A 20,424-nucleotide genomic window follows, 5' to 3' on the forward strand; every position below is an offset into this window, starting at 1 on the left:
CGGCATCGCCACCATCGCCACCATCGCCACCGCACTGCCATGGCTCTGCGCGGCTCCTTCTCCCGCCTGCTCCGCGCTCAGCCCGACGCGGCGCTCCGGCCGCACCGGCGGGCGCACTCCGTGGCGCTGGTGGGAGCCCCGCTCTCCAGGGGGCAGGTGGGCATCGCGGGGGGCGCCGGCTGCAGCGGCCACCCGGCTCTCCCGCCCCCGGCGGGGCGCGCGTACCTGGCTGCGGGCAGCGCGGTCTGACGCGTTCCYCCTCTCTTTGTTTCGCAGAAACGGCGCGGAGTGGACCACGGWCCCGCTACCCTCCGCTCCGCGGGGCTGGTGGAGCGGCTGGCCGGGCTCGGTGAGCACAGCACGGAGCGGCGGGCGGGGCGGGGGTGGCGGCGGGGGCTGCGGGGCTGYCCGCATCGTCCCCCTCTCCTCTCCTCTCGGGGCGGCGTGACTCAGCCGCTCGCTGCGGGTGGGGGGAGACGGCTCCTGCCTCGGTGACTCACGGAGCGCACCGTGCCCCGGCGATGCCCGCAGCCTTGCGGCGTGTCGGGAGGGAGAGGCTTGTCGCATTCCGCACCGGGAGGAGCCGCACCGGGCCCTGCGGGGGTGCCCGGAACAAAGAGCGGCCGGTGGTCCAGGCTCCCCGGCCGCGATGCGCTCCGGCTGCCCAGGAGCAGCGGGGCGCACGGCGAGCGCTTCCCGGCACACGGAGCGTGGGTTGTTCCCGTGGTGACTCCGGGAGGCTCTTTGAAACGCTGTRTGCGCTCAGTGCATCCAGACAAGTGACTGTGAGCCTCGGCTTCTCACATAGTATRTATGAGCTTTGGTGCTTTTTGTTGTGGGCTTTTTTTTCCCCTTCCATCTTCGTTACCAGTTTCTTCCTAAAATATTCGTATGGTTTCAGGTGATGAAATTGAGAACTTCCTGGAGAAGTCCTCAGTTTTATGTATGACTTCTTTTCTGAAGTCTTGCTTTGAAAATGCRTGCAAGTACCATTCTGTGAATGGACTATTTCTGATCTTTTTGTGCAAGCAAACGTGTTTCAGCTTCTCACATCTATTACTTTTACGAGTTGAGACCCACAAAACTGTATCACAAGTTACTACAAAGAGGACACGAGGGATATGAACTCGAAAAGCTGAACTCTTGTCTTGAAGAATCTTTAATCTAAAAAAGTGTTGCTGAAAACCGTGTGATGGGGATTGAAGGGCTGGACCACAGAAAGAACGGATAGCTGCTCCTGTGGGTGGTTAGTGTSAGTGGAATTTGGATACCTACAGAGATAATTGCCTAATAACCCTCTGGCAATTTTATTCTGAATTGTAAGAACTCTTGGAAACAGAGGCCATTGTTCTGTGCAGCCCTGTAGGCTTGTCCTGCATCTTTTACGCTACACAAGCTGAAAAGTCCCCATTTGCAGCCAGATGAGCAGGTATTCTTTTCGTGTCTTGTTTTGTGCACAGACACATGCTATCCTTGGCAATTTTTGAATTCTAGAGAACATGATCTATAACCTCAGCAAATATGGAAGAGGGCATCTAAAATGGTTCTTTGTACTGGAATAGTTACAGAGCTTATAGTTAATTTGAAACTAACAAATAGCTAGGTTTGAAAGGAGAAGGCTATTCTAAATAAGACTAGGTAGCAGATTATTTTGTATCAATAGCAGGAGTTTATACTTGCAAGGCTTAGGGTTTTCTTTCAAGTGGTTCGGGCTAATGTTTCCACTGTGTAAGAATTCTTTAAGAAAAAAAAAACAAAACAAACAAAAAACAAACCAAACCCACAAAATCCAGCAAAATTAAAAACTAGGAGAAAAAGCCCTCTCATTTGCTTGACACGAGCTCACTTCAATAGGATCTTGTGGAAAGTAGAAAGAAAGGGTAATTCAAGCCCTTTCTGGATTCCAGTACTGATGTGTTGTGGGGATAGAAATGAGACAAGCTAAACAAAATTTAAAAAAACTCCTTCACTGTTTAGTTTCTTATGGGTTGTTCACTCATTAATCAATAATGCACATGGAGATATTTTCTCACTGTTCCTTTACAATTTTTAGAGGCTCTGGGATTTCTGCCTTCTGCAGTTGCAGTTTCCTGTTGCTGGCATGTTCTTCCACTGGGGTAGGGTTGGTTTGTTTTTTAAGTTGGTGTCGATGTCTATTGCTGCTTAAATCTCTGCAGCCCTTTTAAGAGGTTCTGCTGTGAGGGCCATCCTGAAACAGTGACACTYACCAGCATGCACAGAGGTGTGGTTTACAGGGCAAAGACAATTTGCTTGAGGGGAGGGTGGTAGATGGAGGAGGATGCTGCCATGTAGTCATTTGTGCTGTGCACATTTGTTCATGGAAACTTAACAAATTATTTGTGTTTATGTGTGGGCTGCTTATTTTTCTTCCCTGGGATGCCAGGGTAGCTTTGGCTGCAGTACTGTTGTAATAGTGTCATTTCTTGGAGTCCTGTGGTATGCTGAACTGGCACTAAAACTTTAGGTGCTTTCTTTGTCTTTCTAACACTATGAATTTTCTTCTCATACTTTTAAGAAGGCCACAGTATGCTTCTCATTATTGATTTGGATATTCTACTTATCCTTTTTGTTGTAAAAGTTACTGATTTTCATGGGATCTTGATTGTTTTCCAGGAACAGGCAAATTACACTGCAGCAGACCAGGTTTCTCCTTTAAAAAGAAATAACATTTATCTAAGATACAGGTTTCTTCATCTATATTGGCCAGTTTTGAAGCATTTGTGAACKTAGGGTGGATGTGGGAAGTGTTTGTTACATGTCCCCATTCCCTGCTTTGATGTGAAAGAAAGCTATAAACTTGATTTTCTGTGTCATTACAAGTTTGAAACCAGGCATGAGGCTGAATGCAGAATGATGCTTCCCTGTAGAACAGTGAGGGTGGATTCTGGGCTGTCTAAAGAAGTACAGGTCRGGGAGAGAGGCAAAACTGTGATGAAAACTCTAACTGCGAAAATTATCGTTGCCTTCTTTCAAGTGGAAGAGATTTCTGGTGAACAGAGTCTTCTGTTTACCTGAAAAATTAAAGTTTGATTTATTCCTTTTCCATTTGTAATTCAAGCTCAACTTGACCTGTATAAAATGAAGGTGTTTTGGAGGATCCTCTAGAAGGTAGCGTTTGGGTAGTTAGATGCTAGCTAGATACTATGAGTGTTACTTTGACTATGAGGCAGCCACATGGCTCTTCACATGTTTGTGTGCCTGATTTAATGACTGCTGGTGATAGTGCTCCAGCCATATCAGAAAGATGAGAATGCTGAACCTTGTTTCCACTTTTTGCATTATATTGCACTTTGCTTTCACTGGCTGGTGAATTTGGGAGGGGATTATATTGTTCCTTTGACCCTATCCTAATTCTAATTCATGTTCTTTCATAGCCTAATTGCCATGTTCTGAGCTGCTATTCCAATTTCTATTTTTGGGGGGAATGGGGKGGGGGGGGGGGGAATCCCTCCCTTGAAAGATTCTGTGACCACACCACATGGTACGGTAACTTCTTGGCCCCCTCAAGTAATGACTGCCTATGAACGGCTTGTTTACGCTCAGATGAAATCTGAGGAGGGAACACAGAGGYAGATGTTATTGCTAATCTGTACCAGACTGTCAGAGATGCATCTGAGCCACCAAGATGACTTTTACCTCCCTGTTAGAAGCAGAAAGGCCACTGTTAGGTGTTGCTGGTAGCTCAAGGTGTACTCAGGAAGAGTTACTGCAGCAGGAGCCCATCTCCTGAGCCAAAAGCAATGGGTGTGGAGGTCTGGCAGGAGTAATTTAAATTATAACTGACTCTGCCTGTGGGGATTTTTATTCACCTTGGCAATGTTTGTCTTTTGGCTTTGCTTCTTCTCTTAAAGGAAACTAAAATATTACCACCTTAAAGGACATCTTGCCAAAGAATTAAAAGTGTTATGTGGAAACAGAGACCCGTAACTCCTCAGCATGGGGAAGAAAAGGATGCAAAGCATGTAGGGCTGTGTAYTGCTCTAACAGTAAACAGAAATGRGTGCAGTATGTGGAGGCTTTTGGACTTTTGCTGGGTAGGAGTGGGGAATATAGGTGACAGATGCATTTGGCCTAAGCTATAGAAGGTGCAAAGTGCGAAGATTTTTGAAGTGAGGATTTCTTGGGCCTCTCCTGTTTGCTGCAGATTAGGCAGAGAATCTGATCAAACTTCAATGCAGAGTTTTGCCTAGTCCTCTTACTCAAGAGAAAGGCCTTACTCAGTTTTATACTTAATAGATAGCTGCTGTGTCTTGCCGTAACCCTTGTGGTGACTTAACACCTCTGCTGTTGCTAGCATGGGAACAACTTTGGTGTAAGATTTCTTGCCCTGTTCCTGATTGTTAAATTAAATTTTTTTGTCTTTATTTAGATTTGGATGCAGCTGGGTTGCTGATTTTAGTCAGGCTTGGATTTAGATTACTGTAGAATAGATTAGCAAAGTTTGGATCAGAGTTGCTGGCTTGACAAGTTGGTGAACTGCAGAGACATGTGGCTTACACACAAAATAGAACTATACTTGTCAGAGAGAATGGCTGTATGACGCTCATTCTTCTGTTTAACCAGAAAAAAGTTCTTCAGTAATAGATTTCATGACGTTGGTGTAGTGACTCAGAAGGGAGTAACCTCCTCTAAAAGAGGAGTGGAGCTGTTAATCCCCATGTCACAGGAGTTACACTCTTGCTTTGCCCAAAACCATTGGACTCCTATTGACATCTGCTGCCAAAAATAGCAATTCAACTTCGCTGCCTCACCAGGATAGCTCATAGGGTTAGTATTAACAATAAATCATGAGGCAGCTGCCTCTACATATCTCTTTTTCCACTGGAATCTTCTTCAGTGAAGAGTTTAGGAGGAAGATAAACAGTTTTTTGGTTTTACACTAATTAATGCATAAATAAGTGTAGGTGCTGGGATTYAGCAGATGTGAATTGGTAAGATTTATAGCTGCATTCTTGGGAAAATAAGTTTCATCAGTCCATTCAGTAAATGTGCTTAAAGAGTTGCCTGTATGCCTGAAGACTTTGATAAACTGTACCATTCTGCTTGCTCTGGATTTGAATTACGGTTGGATTTACATGTTAGAAACAAGATCTGTCAGGATTCTTGGATTAGATTCTAGCTTAGTTTTGCACTAGCTTTTATCTCAGTTGTTTCTCTGCAATACTCAATATTTTAAACTTGTAGAGAAATTAGTAGAGCCAGTCAAATATCTCTCAATTTGCAGAATTCCAATAAAGTCTAAATTCATTGTATAGCTAACATCAAGATCTAGCTTTTTTTAATTTATGTTTTCTGCTGTTGGTAAAGCTGAAATGGGAGACAGGCAAGATTCTAATAACTGCTGGCATTTGAGCAGCATGGTGTTTAGTCAGATCTCTTTATTGTTGAGGTAAGAAATGCTACTGTTCATTCTTTTTACTTCTGATCACATCTGGTGCTAGTACTGTCAAAGCTAAGTRTTCATTTGCTAGAACATTCTCAGGGAAAAAATCAATTTGGATATAGCATAAAGAGGTCAGACTAACAGCTAATTCTTCTTTCCTACAAAGCAAAAATAGGAATGCATTTTTTTTTATCCAAGCACACCTTCTTCCCCCMTTTTTCCCCTGAAACAGAATGGGGAAATGGCAGTCCTCTTCTCTTTCCTTTCCCTTAGACACAGGCATGCCCAAACACTTATGTTTAATAATATCAGTAAAACATACTTATTTTATACTGCAATGTATTTCTGGAACTAGACTTAATTACCTCTTTTTGTTTATACAGAGATAAAGATCCAAGAGACACTATTCTTGTTTACCTCTCAGATGTGGATTAGCCATGGTTGGTTACCTTCAAAGACCAGTGGTTTGTCCAAACTCAGAGCATGGCCRAAGGGGTTGATTGTAACTGGCATTTGCAGTGAGTCTTTGAAATGGTGCCAGTTGTCAGAATGCATCAAGGGCAGGTGCTGCTCCCCTCTGAGAGGGAAGGCAGCCAGGAACCAGCTCTGATGACCTGGCAGGCAGGAGCCCTGCTGGGCTTTAGCAGGAGAGCTGTTTGGAGGAGGCCTCCACTGAGACTGGTATTAGGTTGCTTCTTCCCAAGAGATCTCATCAGCTATCTTGCCTTGAGCAGGGCAGGCTAAGCTCCCCTGGGGGAGTGTGCTCTGCTGTGCACAAGTGTGCCCAGCCCTTGTGGTTTATCCTTTTGAATGTTGTACCACTGATRTTTGCATGATAACAACTGGCCTTGGAAGTTAGGAGAAAAATGCCAACAGTGAAAATACAGTCAGAGCAGTCCTTGCAGTCAGTTGGTTCTGATTCTCTTCCCTTTCCCATACTGGTGGAGCACACAATCTGCTTGGTTTTGCTTTGGAATAAAAAGCTTTGTGTCAGTCATCAATTTCATGTTTGTTTTTCCCTCTCCCATTTGGCTGGTGCATACTCGAGGTTGCATTTTACTTAGGAAATTTGCTTTGAAATAAACTTTTTTTAATTTGGGGTAAATATCACTTGATGCTTTAGGTGTAATTKCTCTGTGTTTCAGTTTAGTTTAAACACCTTTAAAAATAAGGCTGTGCTGATGAAGATCAGGAAATCCTGGATTGATTATTTCTTCCTAAGCTTTCAATAAAGGGAGGCTAGATTCAAGGACCAATGAACAGAGCTCTTGAAAGTTTTGGTTGTTTTGGGTTTTTTTTCTATTTGTAGTGATGCCGTTCATCCTGGATATTTTTATATTATAAAATTTGTTTTGATGCATGATTTAGCTGAATTTCTGTACTTAYATAATTCTCTCTTGATTGGAGTAAATTTATATCACATCCTGGTTAATTTTTTTACTATTGATGCTGTTAAAYGAGTGGAGTTACTAGGGAGAGATACAAAAGGAGATGACAGAGGGAAAACTTAGATATTGAGTTAGGGCTTSATCTGCTTTAAGGTACACATGATCTGTTACTGCTTTCTCATTTAAAGCTTTAATCTCATGTCTCACTGTGGACTCACAAGACCAAGACACCTGTGGCAGATATATGCTTATGTGAATATGGTATGGAAGGCTGGTTTTGGATGAAAGGTGGAAATTTTTTGTAACACCACCTGCTGAAAAGTAGGGAATGAAGCACTGAAGTTAAATACAAAAAGCCCCCACAAACCCAGATTTTTCATTTGTATATGAAGAAGTAAAGTGGCCGGATGTTAGTTTCTTGCAGGTAGTAAGAGGGAGGAAGAGAACTTCAGTAATCTCTATTCTTCTCTCCCTTCCTCCAGTTCCAGTTACGTGTCTAGGTTGCCTAATGTACTCTTTACTTCTGTAACAATCTAAAGCACAAGGTGCTGGTTGCTGAGGAGGGCTGTTTTGGCATTAATTCCTTATGGCTGTAAATGCACCATTGTGCTCTTGTTATCAGGAACTGTGCCTGGGTTAAGTTTATTTGAAGGGAATTAGAACTTGTGCAGGGTTTGTTGGTGGCGTGGCAGASGCAATAGCTACACCCTTGTCTCTGATGCAAGCTACAGTGCAAATGTTTCCCAACACATGATACTGACGTTTTTGAAGAACTCTTAAGGTCATGTGCACGGAATTTCATTCAGAGATTAAAAWTATAAGCAGTTTTTAAAGGGGAATGAAGTGGCTGCTCGATTTGGGGTTGGAGAAGTATTTTTTAGCACCTTTTATGCAAGGGACAACTTGGGCGAGCAGTTGGAATTGGGTTTGCTTGTTTCTGTTGTGTGAGGTAAAGCCTTTAAAATATGTACAGCTACATAAACTTTGTATTAAACCAGACCTTTCAAAATTTCAAATGAAAGGCTGGGAATTGCTCAGACAAGCACTTGCCTTTTAGGAAGGGAAATTTTAAAACTGACAGAAGTCTATTAAGCCATCAAATATCTGTATTCAGTAGATTTCTTCCAGCAGATACCTATTCCATTTAAAGAGAAGTAGACGCTGTGTAATGAACTTCCAAGCAAGAACATTATGATTGAATTAGGCTGCTGAAGTCTGTCTCCTGCAGTGGGAACTTGCTAGCCTAACCTCCTATTCATGTAAAACAAACATATGATCTTTGTATTGTTGTGACACACAAAAGCCCTGGACAACTCTGGAGGGTTTAAAATCTGTCTTGGAAAAAAAGAAAAAAAAACAAAACACCAATCTTCAGAATGCACTGGTCATAATGAATTGAGTAATTTGTTTGCTGTTGTGCAACATTTTGACAGTGGCTCTGAGAGAGGATTATGAAGTCCCCACCATAAGCCAATGGGTTGGCTTATGAAAAGAAGAAAAGACTGAAAAGAAGGATGGTAGCTTTGTTTTGCTCATGGGAAGTATAATGTTAAGTTTGCCTATAAACATTGTTCATAATAGTCACAGTTTACCAGAAGGGCTTTCAGTGTCTGTGATGATTTAGTAAATGGGATTGTAATCACAGAAAACAGTTTTCAGGAGTGGTGCATTCATGTGAGCAGCTTTATATAGCATAGTATGAAATAAGATTGAATAACTGGGATTTCCAAATTCTTTTGACAGTAGTTCACCCAGAAGAGGGTTTACTTTTTTCATTAATTTTGAATTTTTTTTTTAATGTCCAGTTCACAAATACCCAGTGTAAACTGGCAGTGTTATAGACCATTTCTATCCCATGTGCTTTTCTTCTAATTCCCATTTGCTGCCTCGGAGAGTTGTTTTATTTATTATGTGAGTGTGCCATTGGGCAATATCAGCAAACAGCCTGGGTTTGGAAAGCTGAATCTCCTACTATCACTTTGCTGCTTCTGTTGCTGGTGCAATTTCCTAGTAGAGGAGGATGGGAGGGAGGCTTTCCCTGCTGCTGCTCAGATGCTTTCCAGTTAAATGCCACCTGACATGATCTGAYTGTTTTTATGGAAGAAAATTTTCTAAATCTGCGTAGGGAAATTACTATTGGCTTCTGTGCAAAGTACATTAGTATCTAAATTATATCTAGCAAAAAGTAAGTGGATACTGCTTGTTGAGGTAGATTATGTAATCTTTTACTAATGACCAAATAACAGCAAAATCCACCAGACTGCACTGCAGTACAGCATGTCTATCCATTGAGCAATTTCTCTGTTGGACAAAATAGTGTAATTGAGAGAGCTTTGATTTAAGAAGCAGACTTAAATCTATGTSCAAGCAGGCAGATGAAATGAAAACCAATTAGGTCTTTAAGTTTCAGACTAATATCTGAGATTCTAAATAGAAGCTATTTCAAATTATTAGTTATTGATGTATTAAACTGTTTGTTCAGTAACATTAAGACAAATGTGCATGTTGATTTCATCTGCAATATCTGGTCTGCCCAAAACCCTGTGTACACGTGCACATACGCTTCCCATGCTTAGGGATACAAGGCTTATCTAGGTACTGTGAATTTCTTTCTCCGTGTACCATTTATTCCAATCTTTCCCTTTGCCCTAAGGTCTTTTAATCATACTTTTCAAAACATTAAGCACAATTAAAAGAAATAATAGTAAGAGAAGATATTAATGTTTTGAGTATTGGATTAGCATGTACTTCTGAGATTAACTGTATCTTAATCAGATAGCTTTTGGATAGTCAGCTGAAAACATTCCTTCTCATCCTGGGAAACCTGAGCTGTCCTCTGCAAGTACAATGGACCTAGAGACAAAGCTGAGAAAAGAAACTGCCACAAGGTTCATGAACCCTACCTGAACTTTAGAAGATGGTAACAAAAACTGAAGGCATCTATTGTCTTTAATAGACATCAAGCTTTTCTGTAAAAATAATTAGAGGGAATTATAAGAGTACCATGTGTTCAGAAAGTGGACAAGTCACAGAATTCTGGACCACAAAAGTGTTAAGCTGTATAAAACTGCTATGGTACTAAGAAACAAATGGCTTTTTTTTATTCAGAAGTTGAATAAAGTTTAACAAGTCTTTTTGCCTTAGCGTGGGAACTCAGAGGAGGGCATGGTGAAGTAGAAATTTGTAAACACTTGATAATTGTCTAAACACACTTGCTAGAATCTGCCGTGTGTTGACTGCCTTGAGCAGAACCTGGAGAATTTGAACCAATTCCTTCAAGTGCAATGAAAGATTGCATGGTTAAATCTTTATTTTATACTCATCTGAAGGAGGAGCTTTGTGATAGTTAAAGGAAAAGTTGTTTTTCATCCTTTAATGGGTAAAAATACTGTGATGTTTTTCTGAGTCCTGTGGGAGAGAATAAAACCTAAGCTGTAGTCTGTTCTTCCATGTGTTGTCCTGCAATGTMCATGGCTCCCAAGTGCAGATTTATTTCCTACAGATATCAGAGCTATTAGATCAAAAGTACTACTCCCTTGTACAAGAGCATCTCTGAAAGGTTTTGATACCCATTGAAGTCTTATTTCCAAAACTTGTCTGCCAGGCATGTTCATGCACTTCCACAAAATGTGTATCAGTGTGCATATGTGGTAGAAGTAGCCTTGCAGAATGACACAAATAAAAAAAAAAAAAAAAAAAAAAAAAAAAAAAAAAAAAAAAAAAAAAACCCAATAAACTTTTAATATTTATTGAATATGTGTCCTGGGACACACAACTTTCTTCTGCTTTTGCACAGCAGCAGAATAAAACAAAGGGTAGGAAATGTAGAGATCATACAGATTTTGTTCAAATMTGAACAAAATTCCAGAGCCTTCATCCTGTTGCTTAACTAGGTATTGTCTATGGGAGGAAAAAAATGCTGTTGMATGCCTGTGCTGCCTTCTAAAAACTAGGGAGTGGTATGTCATGGTCCTGCTTACTGCTTTAAGTCCCTGCAAATGTGTTTTCTCACTGAATTGCTGAGACATTTAATCCTTCCTCAAATAGCTGTGCTCAGTTGACATTCATTTGCAAATACCCCAACATCTGCCCACCTGTGTCCCTGMTATAAAATATATGCTTGCCCATTTCCCAGAACCATATTTGCACAAGTGACTCAGTAACTTCCCTTTATTCACTTCACCAGTAACTCCTTTTAAAGTTATAAAATAGTCATGCATTTCTCAACTATACTTCTATGTAATTTCCACCAAACAAATTCACAGAGCCAGTTTCCTAGACATTAGACTAATGGCTTACTGGAAATTWAGCAGGAACACAGAGCCCCAAGTAGGCTGTTTTTTCATGTTGACTTACTTGCCTTAAAATTTCCTATTGCCCCATTAAGCACAGGATGGCTAAAGGCAAAATGTCAAGCTCTGGCTTGGATGCTTTGAATTGCAAACAAACCTACTCTCTTGCAGTGATTCTGAGGAGCAAAGGGGCCAGGCATGGCTGGTATTCAGGGTGGTCTTATTAAGCCACTGTTGGTGTAGCTGTAAATACCTTGGGGCCTTTACTGCCCTCATTAGAGCCTGCAGGGAGCAGCCTGTCTCAAAGTGAGAGTCTCTAAGACGAAAGGCTGAGTTTTACATCCAGAATGTTCTCAGGCTTCAACACCCAATCAAGCTGTAACTGGCAATGAAACCATCTCAAAGAGKTTTGGGATCAAAGTCCCAGAATTAAAATGCCTTCTAGAATTATCTTATGTTGAAAAAAGGGATGGGTTCTCTTAACAAAGGACTAGTGAATCCCCCATGGAGTTGCTTGGAAGTACTGGAAGAAAATCTTATTACTGGTTACTTGGCACTTTTGTGCCTGGATTTGGGGGGGCCTTAAAAGTGTAAAATAACTGTTAGGACTCAAGTATAGTTAGTGAAATGTGTAGTCCCAGGCATCTTTCAACAACTGAGCTCATTTGAGGCTGTATACAATCTGTCTAAATGGRAAGGAAGATGGCAATGCAATATAATTTTTCTTGTTAAAAATCATCAAGAAATAATTTAAAWAAAACCCAACCAATCATTTTCTAAGTGACTTTTTATTATTGGCATAGCTTATAGCTAAATTAAAGCTGGCTTAAGATGATAATATTGTCTTCAACTTTCTAATCTGTAATGCTGTGACAGCTTGCATCCCGTGCAAATGGTCAAATGGATCTATTCCTTTCCTGTTGTTCTTTTCATCCTTGCCCAACCGATTTTCTGATTTTGAATGTTTCCCTGGGAAGCTGTTTAAATAAGTCACTTTCTGCTTTTGTTGCTGTGTTCCCAGGATGCCAAGTGCATGACTTTGGAGATTTGAATTTCACTCAAGTTCCCAACGATGAACGGTACAACAACCTGGTTTTATACCCGCGGTCGGTGGGCTTGGCCACCCAGATGCTGGCTGATGCAGTGAGCAGAGCAGTAGCTGCCGGACACAGATGTGTGACCTTAGGAGGTGATCACAGGTGAGCTGACCTAAAAACAGGGGTTCATGCTGAGGTTGAACACTTGGAGTGCAAGAATTTAATTTTTTTTAAAAAGAGGACTGGGYTAACAACTTGGGGTAATTTCCTGGTAATACCACAGGGAGGGGCTTTTAGCATGGAACACAGAAGACAGCTACAAAAACCTGACCTTCTAARATAGTACTGCTTAGTTCCAGACTGGACTGTGATCTGTAGATATACAAATGTGGTTTTCCTGTTTGGGAAAGCTTGTGTCATCAGCTTACTTCAGAGGAACTGCTCTGTTTCWTTATTGCTGTATGTTTAGTGACGTGTCTCTTTTGCCTGTCACCTCTTAGGACGAGTTTGTAATGTCTGCAGACAGACAATCTTGCTATAGACTTTATAATGTGAATATTTTTCCTCTTTTTCACTAACCTTTGGTCTGAGAATTAGTTGAAGAAGGTAGGGCATGTAAGCAGGAATTGTGGGGGGAAGGTGTTATGACTAGAATAAGAAATGGGTGAATAGCAGGCTAGATTTTCTAGAGCATTTGGATCTAGAGCAGGTAAAGATTAAGTGTGTGGGAAGTGAGACAGCAAAGAGCTTTGGCTTGTTGGCTTTATCTGTCACATCTGCTGCAGTCCTGTAGAGTTACTTGGACTCCTGGAATCACARCAGCAGCATGCCATGCAGTTTATATGGGTGCTCCCTTTATTGTCACAGATGTCTGATGTGTGGAAATGTAATGACGTGGCTGACTGAAGTTGCAGACACTTCCCATTGTCCTTGTAGTTGTTCYGAAGGAGAAATGGTGACTAAAGACTTTGCTACTGTACTTCCAGCTTGGCACTTGGTTCTGTCAGTGGCCATGCACGACAGTGCCCACACCTTGGAGTGATCTGGGTGGATGCACACGCTGATATTAACACGCCTCTCACAACTCAGTCTGGAAACCTCCATGGACAACCTCTCTCCTTTCTCCTCAGGGAGCTTCAAGATAAAGTAAGTATCATGATGGTACAGTTATCCTACATGGCATCCTCAAAGCATTCTACCATTGCTATGTGAGGTACTTTCTTACCTGCTGCAAATGCAGGCTTTTTCTGTCAGGGTACAAGGACAAATATGTATTTATGGTGTATGTACATGTGCATATACATGCATACAACTTCCACAAACATACACATATGTAAACATAGATCCAGACACACCTAGAAATGAGAATGAGAAAAAGCTTTCCTTTGTGTTTGCACCCTCGGCGGCTGCGCAGTGAGCCAGGGTCCCCACCCASTGCACACAGCAGCTGACTGTGGTGCTGCTCCTATGTCATGAGCAGGGTTGTTTTGGAGGCTGGGCAATGGCAACTCTGCTACCAGCTGAGCAGGAACCTCCCCCCAGCCCAGCCTGTGAGAGCCGAGCTGAGCTCACCTCCAGAACAGCTGGTTCCTGCATACCTTGCACGCTACTTCTGCTTAGTTTGGCTGTTCCATGTTTTGACAACCTTGGGGATGACAGGGGCTGTTCCTGCATGATCTCTCCTAACTGGCTGCTCTGGCATTGGCTCCACTGCAAATATTACAAATCAGAAGAGCTGTAACTGCTTACAGTGAGCTTTTAAAGAGATAGCCTTTGTGTTGGAAAGAGGTTGAATTATCAAAAAGGTCTGTTTGCTGGGGCACACGGAACGTGCATGGCCTGCCTGGTTTCACTGCTGTCAAGCAGCTAAACAGTGGGTTGAGCTAAGGCCTRTGTACCCTTCCTGACTTAGCYGTGGGCTCTGTCACCCTGCACTGTGACCTGCAGCACTTGTGCAGTGAACAGCTGAGGCTTCTGCAGTAGGAATTTGGATACAATATACATTTTTAACAGCTCTTTAGCAGTAGCAGAATGTGCCTCTGACAACAGTTTGTCTGGCTAATTCCCTCTGACTCTCTGAAGTGTGCGCAAGTGCACGTGGTTCCCTCTGTTACTCTTATGCAGTGCAGCAATTGAGTCAATAGTGTGACCAAAAAAATTATCCTCCTTTCCTGACTGCTTCAGGGCTTCTGGAACCATCCAAACTCACAAATTGCTCTTGATACATTCCCATGAAAATGCCTGCATCTCTAACTTTGCTGTCAGCAACTCCTTTTCTCTTACAACAAAGCAAAGACAGAACCTGCCAAAAGCAGTTAATACATTCAGTTTTATTTATTTACAAAGAAGTGTAATTGAATTTGCATTATTAAAGCTACTGAATCATTGATACTGGAGAGTTCTTGACAATATTATCAATACTATACTCAGTTTATGGTGTGGTGATGTGTTTTACAGAATTCATTTCTRAAACCTGAATTATTTTTCCTAGTGTTCTCCAATTCATTTACCCCTCTTAATTCATGACTGGAAAAATTTTGGGTCATTGCCTGAGAGTAAAAAATACTTTTATAATCTGTGCTAATTTAACCAAATGTAATTAAATATAACTATGGGTGTGTTAACCTTTAAAAAAATCCAGTATTGTAACTAGAATATAATTAGTAATTGAGACGTCTAAGAGGGAAACAAAACCTAGCCGTTTGACAGCTAGGCTGGGTTAGCCATTTTCAGAGCAAGGAAAAGAAGAGAAATTAGTTCATTTCAATCACTCTTAAAATTAGTACCTATTGCTAACTGAATGAATAGTATGCAATTTTATAATTGCATACTGTGATCACCTAATTACCAAAGCTGAACAATTATGGCCTCGTAATCTTTCAGTTGCTGTCCTAGACCCGCTCTCTTCAATTCTGCATTAAAAGCCAGCACAGTGTAGCCCACTGCGGAGGCCCAACTTCTTGTCCTGCTTTTTTCTTCTCTTTTCTTTTTTTTCAACTTCCTACTTTGAATCTATCCATCTTTAATACTGTTTTTGTAGGTTTGCATGACTTTGGTAGTTCTCCTAAAAAGATACAGGTGCCTTGGTTTTTATTCTTCCACTTAAGCATGATGTACTGGGTAAGTTACAGAGCATCACCATTAAATGCACTGTGTAAGTGATCTGCATCTGGGTATCTATCATTCCATGCACTCACTGATGTGAATTACCTATTGCTTGTGTACTTGGGCTTTTTATTCCTCCTCCTTTTCAAACTGGAAAATGTAGAAGAGTTAAAACCTTCATCCATTAACATGCACCTCAGATAAAGTTGTATCACTTTATCAGAGTTGAATGTAGGAATGAAGGTAGGGACTGATTATATCAGCCAAACCCTCAAGGGAAGAAGTTWCTCAATTTACAGAGAGAAAGGATGCTATAAATCAATACAAAGTTTTCAAAGAGGTATTAAATACCGTTTTGTTACGTATGTCATTAAACTGACGGAATACCAAATCTTTGCTTGCAGGTACCACAACTTCCCGGCTTTTCCTGGCTAAAACCCTGCCTTTCAGCAGCTGATATTGTGTACATCGGTTTGAGGGACGTGGATCCTGCCGAGTAGTAAGTTGGTTTAGATTAAACAATTTTTGTAAAGGCTGAAATAATGAGCTTGAAATCATGTTCTTAAGGGGTTGCTAGATTCCAGCTTAATCTGGTAATGATTGTTTTAAAAAAATTATTTTAACAGCTATATTCTGAAGAACTTTGATATCCAGTATTTTTCCATGAGGGATATTGATCGCCTTGGAATTCAGAAAGTTATGGAAAGAACATTTGAACAACTGATGGGCAGGTAACAAACTATTATCTAATTTAAACAACTCTTGTTGAACATCTGCTTTTCTGAAAGTTACTTAAGTGAAAGTCACTTGATGTAAGGTGGCCATACAGAACTGTGATAGTGTCCAATACATAGGAAGGTCTCAGCACTTAGCACTGGAACAATTTCACAGTGTTTGGCAGCTGTGTTTGAAAGCTATAGGACAGGTGACATCACTCACTACAGTTGTGGCTCTGATGGTTCCGTTAAGTAATTTTGCATTTTCTGCAGTTTGACAAAATGTTTGAAACAACTCAGAGTTTAGGATGCACATTATACTTTTAAAAATACATACAGCAACTTGACACTAACTTGAACTGAGCTGTTGGTATGTGATGTGGAGGGATTAGGTGGCTTCCTCCTCAGATCGTGCTTGCACACAGTGTCCTGATGGTGGCTGCTACGGCCAGTGCAGCTGGTAAGGTTCACTTTAACAACTCCTTAACTGCAGTTCACTACTGCCACCTCTGCTACCCTTGTTCAAGTTTGGGGAACCAGGTCAGGGAGCAAATCATGCTAGTCTAGGAGCAGGGAGAGGGTCAATTAGAAAGGGTAACCTCTCACCACAGGTTAGAACCTGTGCTGCWTGCTGCTGTTTTCTAAAGGTGTGCTCACCCTTCCTAGCTGCAGCTGTGCCAACTAAAGAAGATGGTAATCCAGATGCTTTTCCCTACTGAGCATCTGCAGTAAGCTGGAAGTGTGCAGTCTGCTACTTAAAAACTCATGTGAGTGACAAGCAGTGTCCAGTTTATTAAGCTGTCATCAGTTGGCAGATAATACAGTAAGTAATTAACATTTTAGGTTTAAGATTATCCTTTACTGCTTCATCAGCTTGGCCACATGGCAGGGTTTGGAGGCAGCCTCTAACTATTAACCTGAAAACTGCTTGATGAGTTGTCAATTAAATCCTTGACTGGCTTTCTGTATAAAAGGAGAGAAGGCTGGATTGTATCTTACACTTCTCTACATTTTCCCACTAAGGTAGCAAATACCAATTAAGATGGTTTGAACTAAAAAGTATTTAACTTCAACCAAATCCTCACTGAACAGATGCTCARTGAGGCTAGAAAGACAAACCTCTGTTTTCCCAGTGTGTACTRGGAAGTGTTCTGAGCTATGAGATGTTTCAAAGTCCAAARGTATTTAGAAGGAACTTCTTTTTAAGTATATGAGATATGGTTCAAGGAGCTTGATGCTACTTTGCTGATTGGCCTGGACAGTAAGAAATGCACTAGAAAAAGTTTAAGGCTCTAACATTGCTTTTCTTGTTTTATCCTGTCTCAGGAGACAGAGACCAATTCATCTGAGTTTTGACATTGATGCTTTTGATCCCTCACTGGCTCCAGCAACGGGGACTCCTGTTCTAGGAGGATTAACGTACAGAGAAGGCATGTACATCACAGAGGAAATACACAACACAGGTAAGAGCTGACCAGCAGTACAGGGCTAAGCAAAGACATGACAAACTACACAGAGCTCATAGTGGTTATGTTTTTCCTGTGCAAATAGATAGTAAGTGTAGTCAAAACAAAGGTGCCTGCAAAGTCAATTCAACCTTCAGAAAGGGAAAAAGAAGTCCTATGGTTGGGCAAGTCCCTTGGTGTTGCAAGCAACTTAACCATCAACAACTTCAACTTAGAAAAAGAAAATAAAATACAATGTGTTAACAACTARTGTCAAAATGAGTAATACTGTTCCCTAATCCTAAACACATGAGGTGAGATGTAAAAATGGGCATCTGGAATACAAAAATGGGTGCAAACAATTGTAAATAGTTTGAAGTTCCATTCTAGGATTCAAGGCTAACAAATCAAGCTTTCACAAAATATACTRCAGTTGACTCAATATATGAGGACTTTTCATTTTACACCATTGAGTTTTTATTTAATGTGTTTAAACATTAGAGTAAAAGAAGGTAAAAAAAATCCCAACCAGACAACAGTCAAACAGAATCATGAATAAGATGGCAGAAAAATATGAGGTGAGGCTATTTTATATCCCCTCATATTTGGACTGGGCTTAAAAAACACTTCTCTCATTAGTGTGTATGGAACATCAAACATTTTTCCTGAATGCTGAAAGCATGAATGAGTGAGGTAGYGATCATGTAAGAAAGAACCAAATTAAATACATGAATATGCATCTGAGAACAGTAATCTCATCCCTAAYTCGAGAGCCAATCTTACTTGTCTAAGGAGTAGAGTAGGTCACAAACCCAAATACCAGACTTGAGGCAATGAATAAAAGGCTGAAAACAGAACCTTGCTGAAGACTGTACCCTTTGTCAGAGTAACAAAGCTGTAAATCATTTTCACAGGAATGCTTTCAGCTGTAGATATGGTTGAAGTCAATCCACTGCTTGGAGCTTCTCAAGAGGCAGTGAAAGCAACTGCTCACCTTGCAGTCGACGTGATAGCAACGTGCTTTGGGCAGACAAGAGAAGGGGCACACATCGCTTTTGATGAACTCCCAACACCCAGCTCTCCAGATGAATCTGACAGTGAAGAGCAAGTGAGGATTTAAGGACCCAAAGCCTTGGGTATACTGGACATTACAGAGCTCTGCTGAGGCACTTGAGTTGATAGATTGTCAACACTTGGCAAATACTGTTAACTTCTCAATTTTTAAATAAACTAGTTTTTCCATTGATCAGCGGCTACTTTATTACATACCAAGATTTATTCATTTAGTTAAGTATATACAAAATGAGACAATAAAATATTTATTACCTTCTTATTAATCTTACCAGTAGTTCAAGTCTGTTTCTTTTTACTCTCATTCTCTGTCTTTCAAATGTCACTACAGTTTCAGTTGARTGTGCTGTCTCGTGACTCAGTTCAACTCTCAGACAGTCAAAGAGAGCAGACAGCCCATCCTGTTCCTCATCAGTGGAAAAGCTCATCTTGGTCAGGAAGGTTCATTTCTTGCGAAAGAACTTGTAGTAGACCACACCTCCTAGGATAGCCAGTTCCAGGATGATGATAATTGACAGCAACAACTTATTAGTGGTTACTCTAGGATTAAAAAATAAAAATCCAAGATATAGTTTTTCCACGTTGTTTATGCAAGCAGATTCTAAATCCAGATCCTGATCTTCCATGTTTCAGCAAGACCCCAATGTGCTTTTCCAACAGCTCTTAACAAGCAGAAAGGAACAAACTCAGTACTTCACTACTCATGTTTTCCTGGAAATGCTGTTMAAATCTCCTGTTTCATCATCATTAGCAGTTCTGTTCCTCTTCCCCYGCCCCACAGAAGACAGATAATTGCACTGTGTGTGCCTACTCATTCAATTAAGCAAAGAGGAAAACAATAGTTGAAATCCTATGCTAAAACCTTTTTTGTGGTGCTTTTACTTGGAACTATGTGATTAAAGGAAAACTAAAATCTTAAAATAATTAAGTACTTCTACTGTTGAAAACTAGACACTTACCACTACTTCCTTTAGAAATGGGCATAAATGAAAGATTGTTAGGAGATAAGTACCTATTGAGAATACAATCTATGAACTGGCTCTTTAAGGCTAATTAAACAATATACCTGAACTGCAAATCCACTTAAGCAGCCAAGGCTTTAGTCATCAAAACAGGATGTGGTCAGGCTCAGAGTGTCTCATGGGCCAGCCYAGGACTAACTGCTCTACAGCATTGGTATGGGGCTAATAAAAAGGTTTGTCTGTATCATCAGCYATTGAATCTGCCCAATGCTGCAGTGATCTATGTCACAGCTTTTTCCAACCTGCATARGTTGCATCTGACGGCACCATCAGCAACCCCCTGTATCTTGCTTCTGCCCTTACCAGTTTGGATGGTTAAAGACCCCACATCATCCTGACTGAGCAGCACACATTCAGTAGTGTTCAACTGCCTGTACTCCATTAATTACCAAAGAGAACACACAAATTAGCATCTSCATGTGGGCACACATGTTGTTTACACATTCCCTAAAACCAATGCCACGTGCTGCTGTCATGCTACTCACCTCCTGGACATTGAACGTAGAATCTTGCGACTCTTGCTCAAATTCTCACTTGTATTCACCARCTGAAGAGAGACAGAAGTCACTTGTCAGTTAAACAAGCACACATCAGCTCTGGAAAGATGCACCTGAAAGCAGCTGGTGTTGAAATGTTGCAATTAATTATGGGACCAGTGATGACCATGTACTCTCAAAATTGAGAGACAGCATTGTTTTCTACCCACAGGGCCAGCTGAAGCATTGCCTCTCTTCTACAGAGAAACTGAGAATTTTGTGTATGCTTTTCCTAACATACATACAAAGATATGCAATTTGGAACCACTTTCTGCCTTTTTAAGTAATATACAAATATCAGAAAGTAGGTAGGCTTTTTTCATTAAATTTAATTATTCTAGTTGTTAACACCAGAACAAAGTGATACTGATGTGTTCAYGCCATTGCATTTCAAACTGTTTGAMAYGC

General features: G+C 41.0%; 2 protein-coding genes across 2 annotated transcripts in view; one reads left to right on the forward strand and one right to left on the reverse strand.

The window, feature by feature from the left end:
* Positions 1 to 18,633, forward strand: ARG2 (arginase 2). The gene is made up of 8 exons (XM_057367391.1): positions 1 to 156; positions 277 to 349; positions 12,106 to 12,283; positions 13,108 to 13,267; positions 15,631 to 15,725; positions 15,853 to 15,957; positions 17,269 to 17,405; positions 18,302 to 18,633. The coding sequence occupies exons 1-8, from the start codon at positions 40 to 42 to the stop codon at positions 18,505 to 18,507; spliced, it is 1,071 nt and encodes a 356-aa protein (XP_057223374.1). The 5' UTR covers positions 1 to 39; the 3' UTR covers positions 18,508 to 18,633.
* VTI1B (vesicle transport through interaction with t-SNAREs 1B) overlaps positions 17,263 to 20,424 on the reverse strand; it is a 13,706-nt gene continuing 10,544 nt past the window's right edge. Inside the window, exons 5-6 of the mRNA XM_057367418.1 lie at positions 19,966 to 20,027; positions 17,263 to 18,998 (exon numbers count right to left, since the gene is read on the reverse strand). Of these exons, the coding sequence (XP_057223401.1) occupies positions 18,902 to 18,998; positions 19,966 to 20,027 (159 nt within the window). The 3' untranslated portion in view covers positions 17,263 to 18,901. The remainder of the gene's footprint in view (positions 18,999 to 19,965; positions 20,028 to 20,424) is intronic.

This window comes from Malurus melanocephalus, unplaced genomic scaffold, assembly GCF_030028575.1.
Source record: "Malurus melanocephalus ecotype Western Australia unplaced genomic scaffold, MMel_1.1 scaffold_2, whole genome shotgun sequence".
NCBI classification, from domain to species: domain Eukaryota; kingdom Metazoa; phylum Chordata; class Aves; order Passeriformes; family Maluridae; genus Malurus; species Malurus melanocephalus.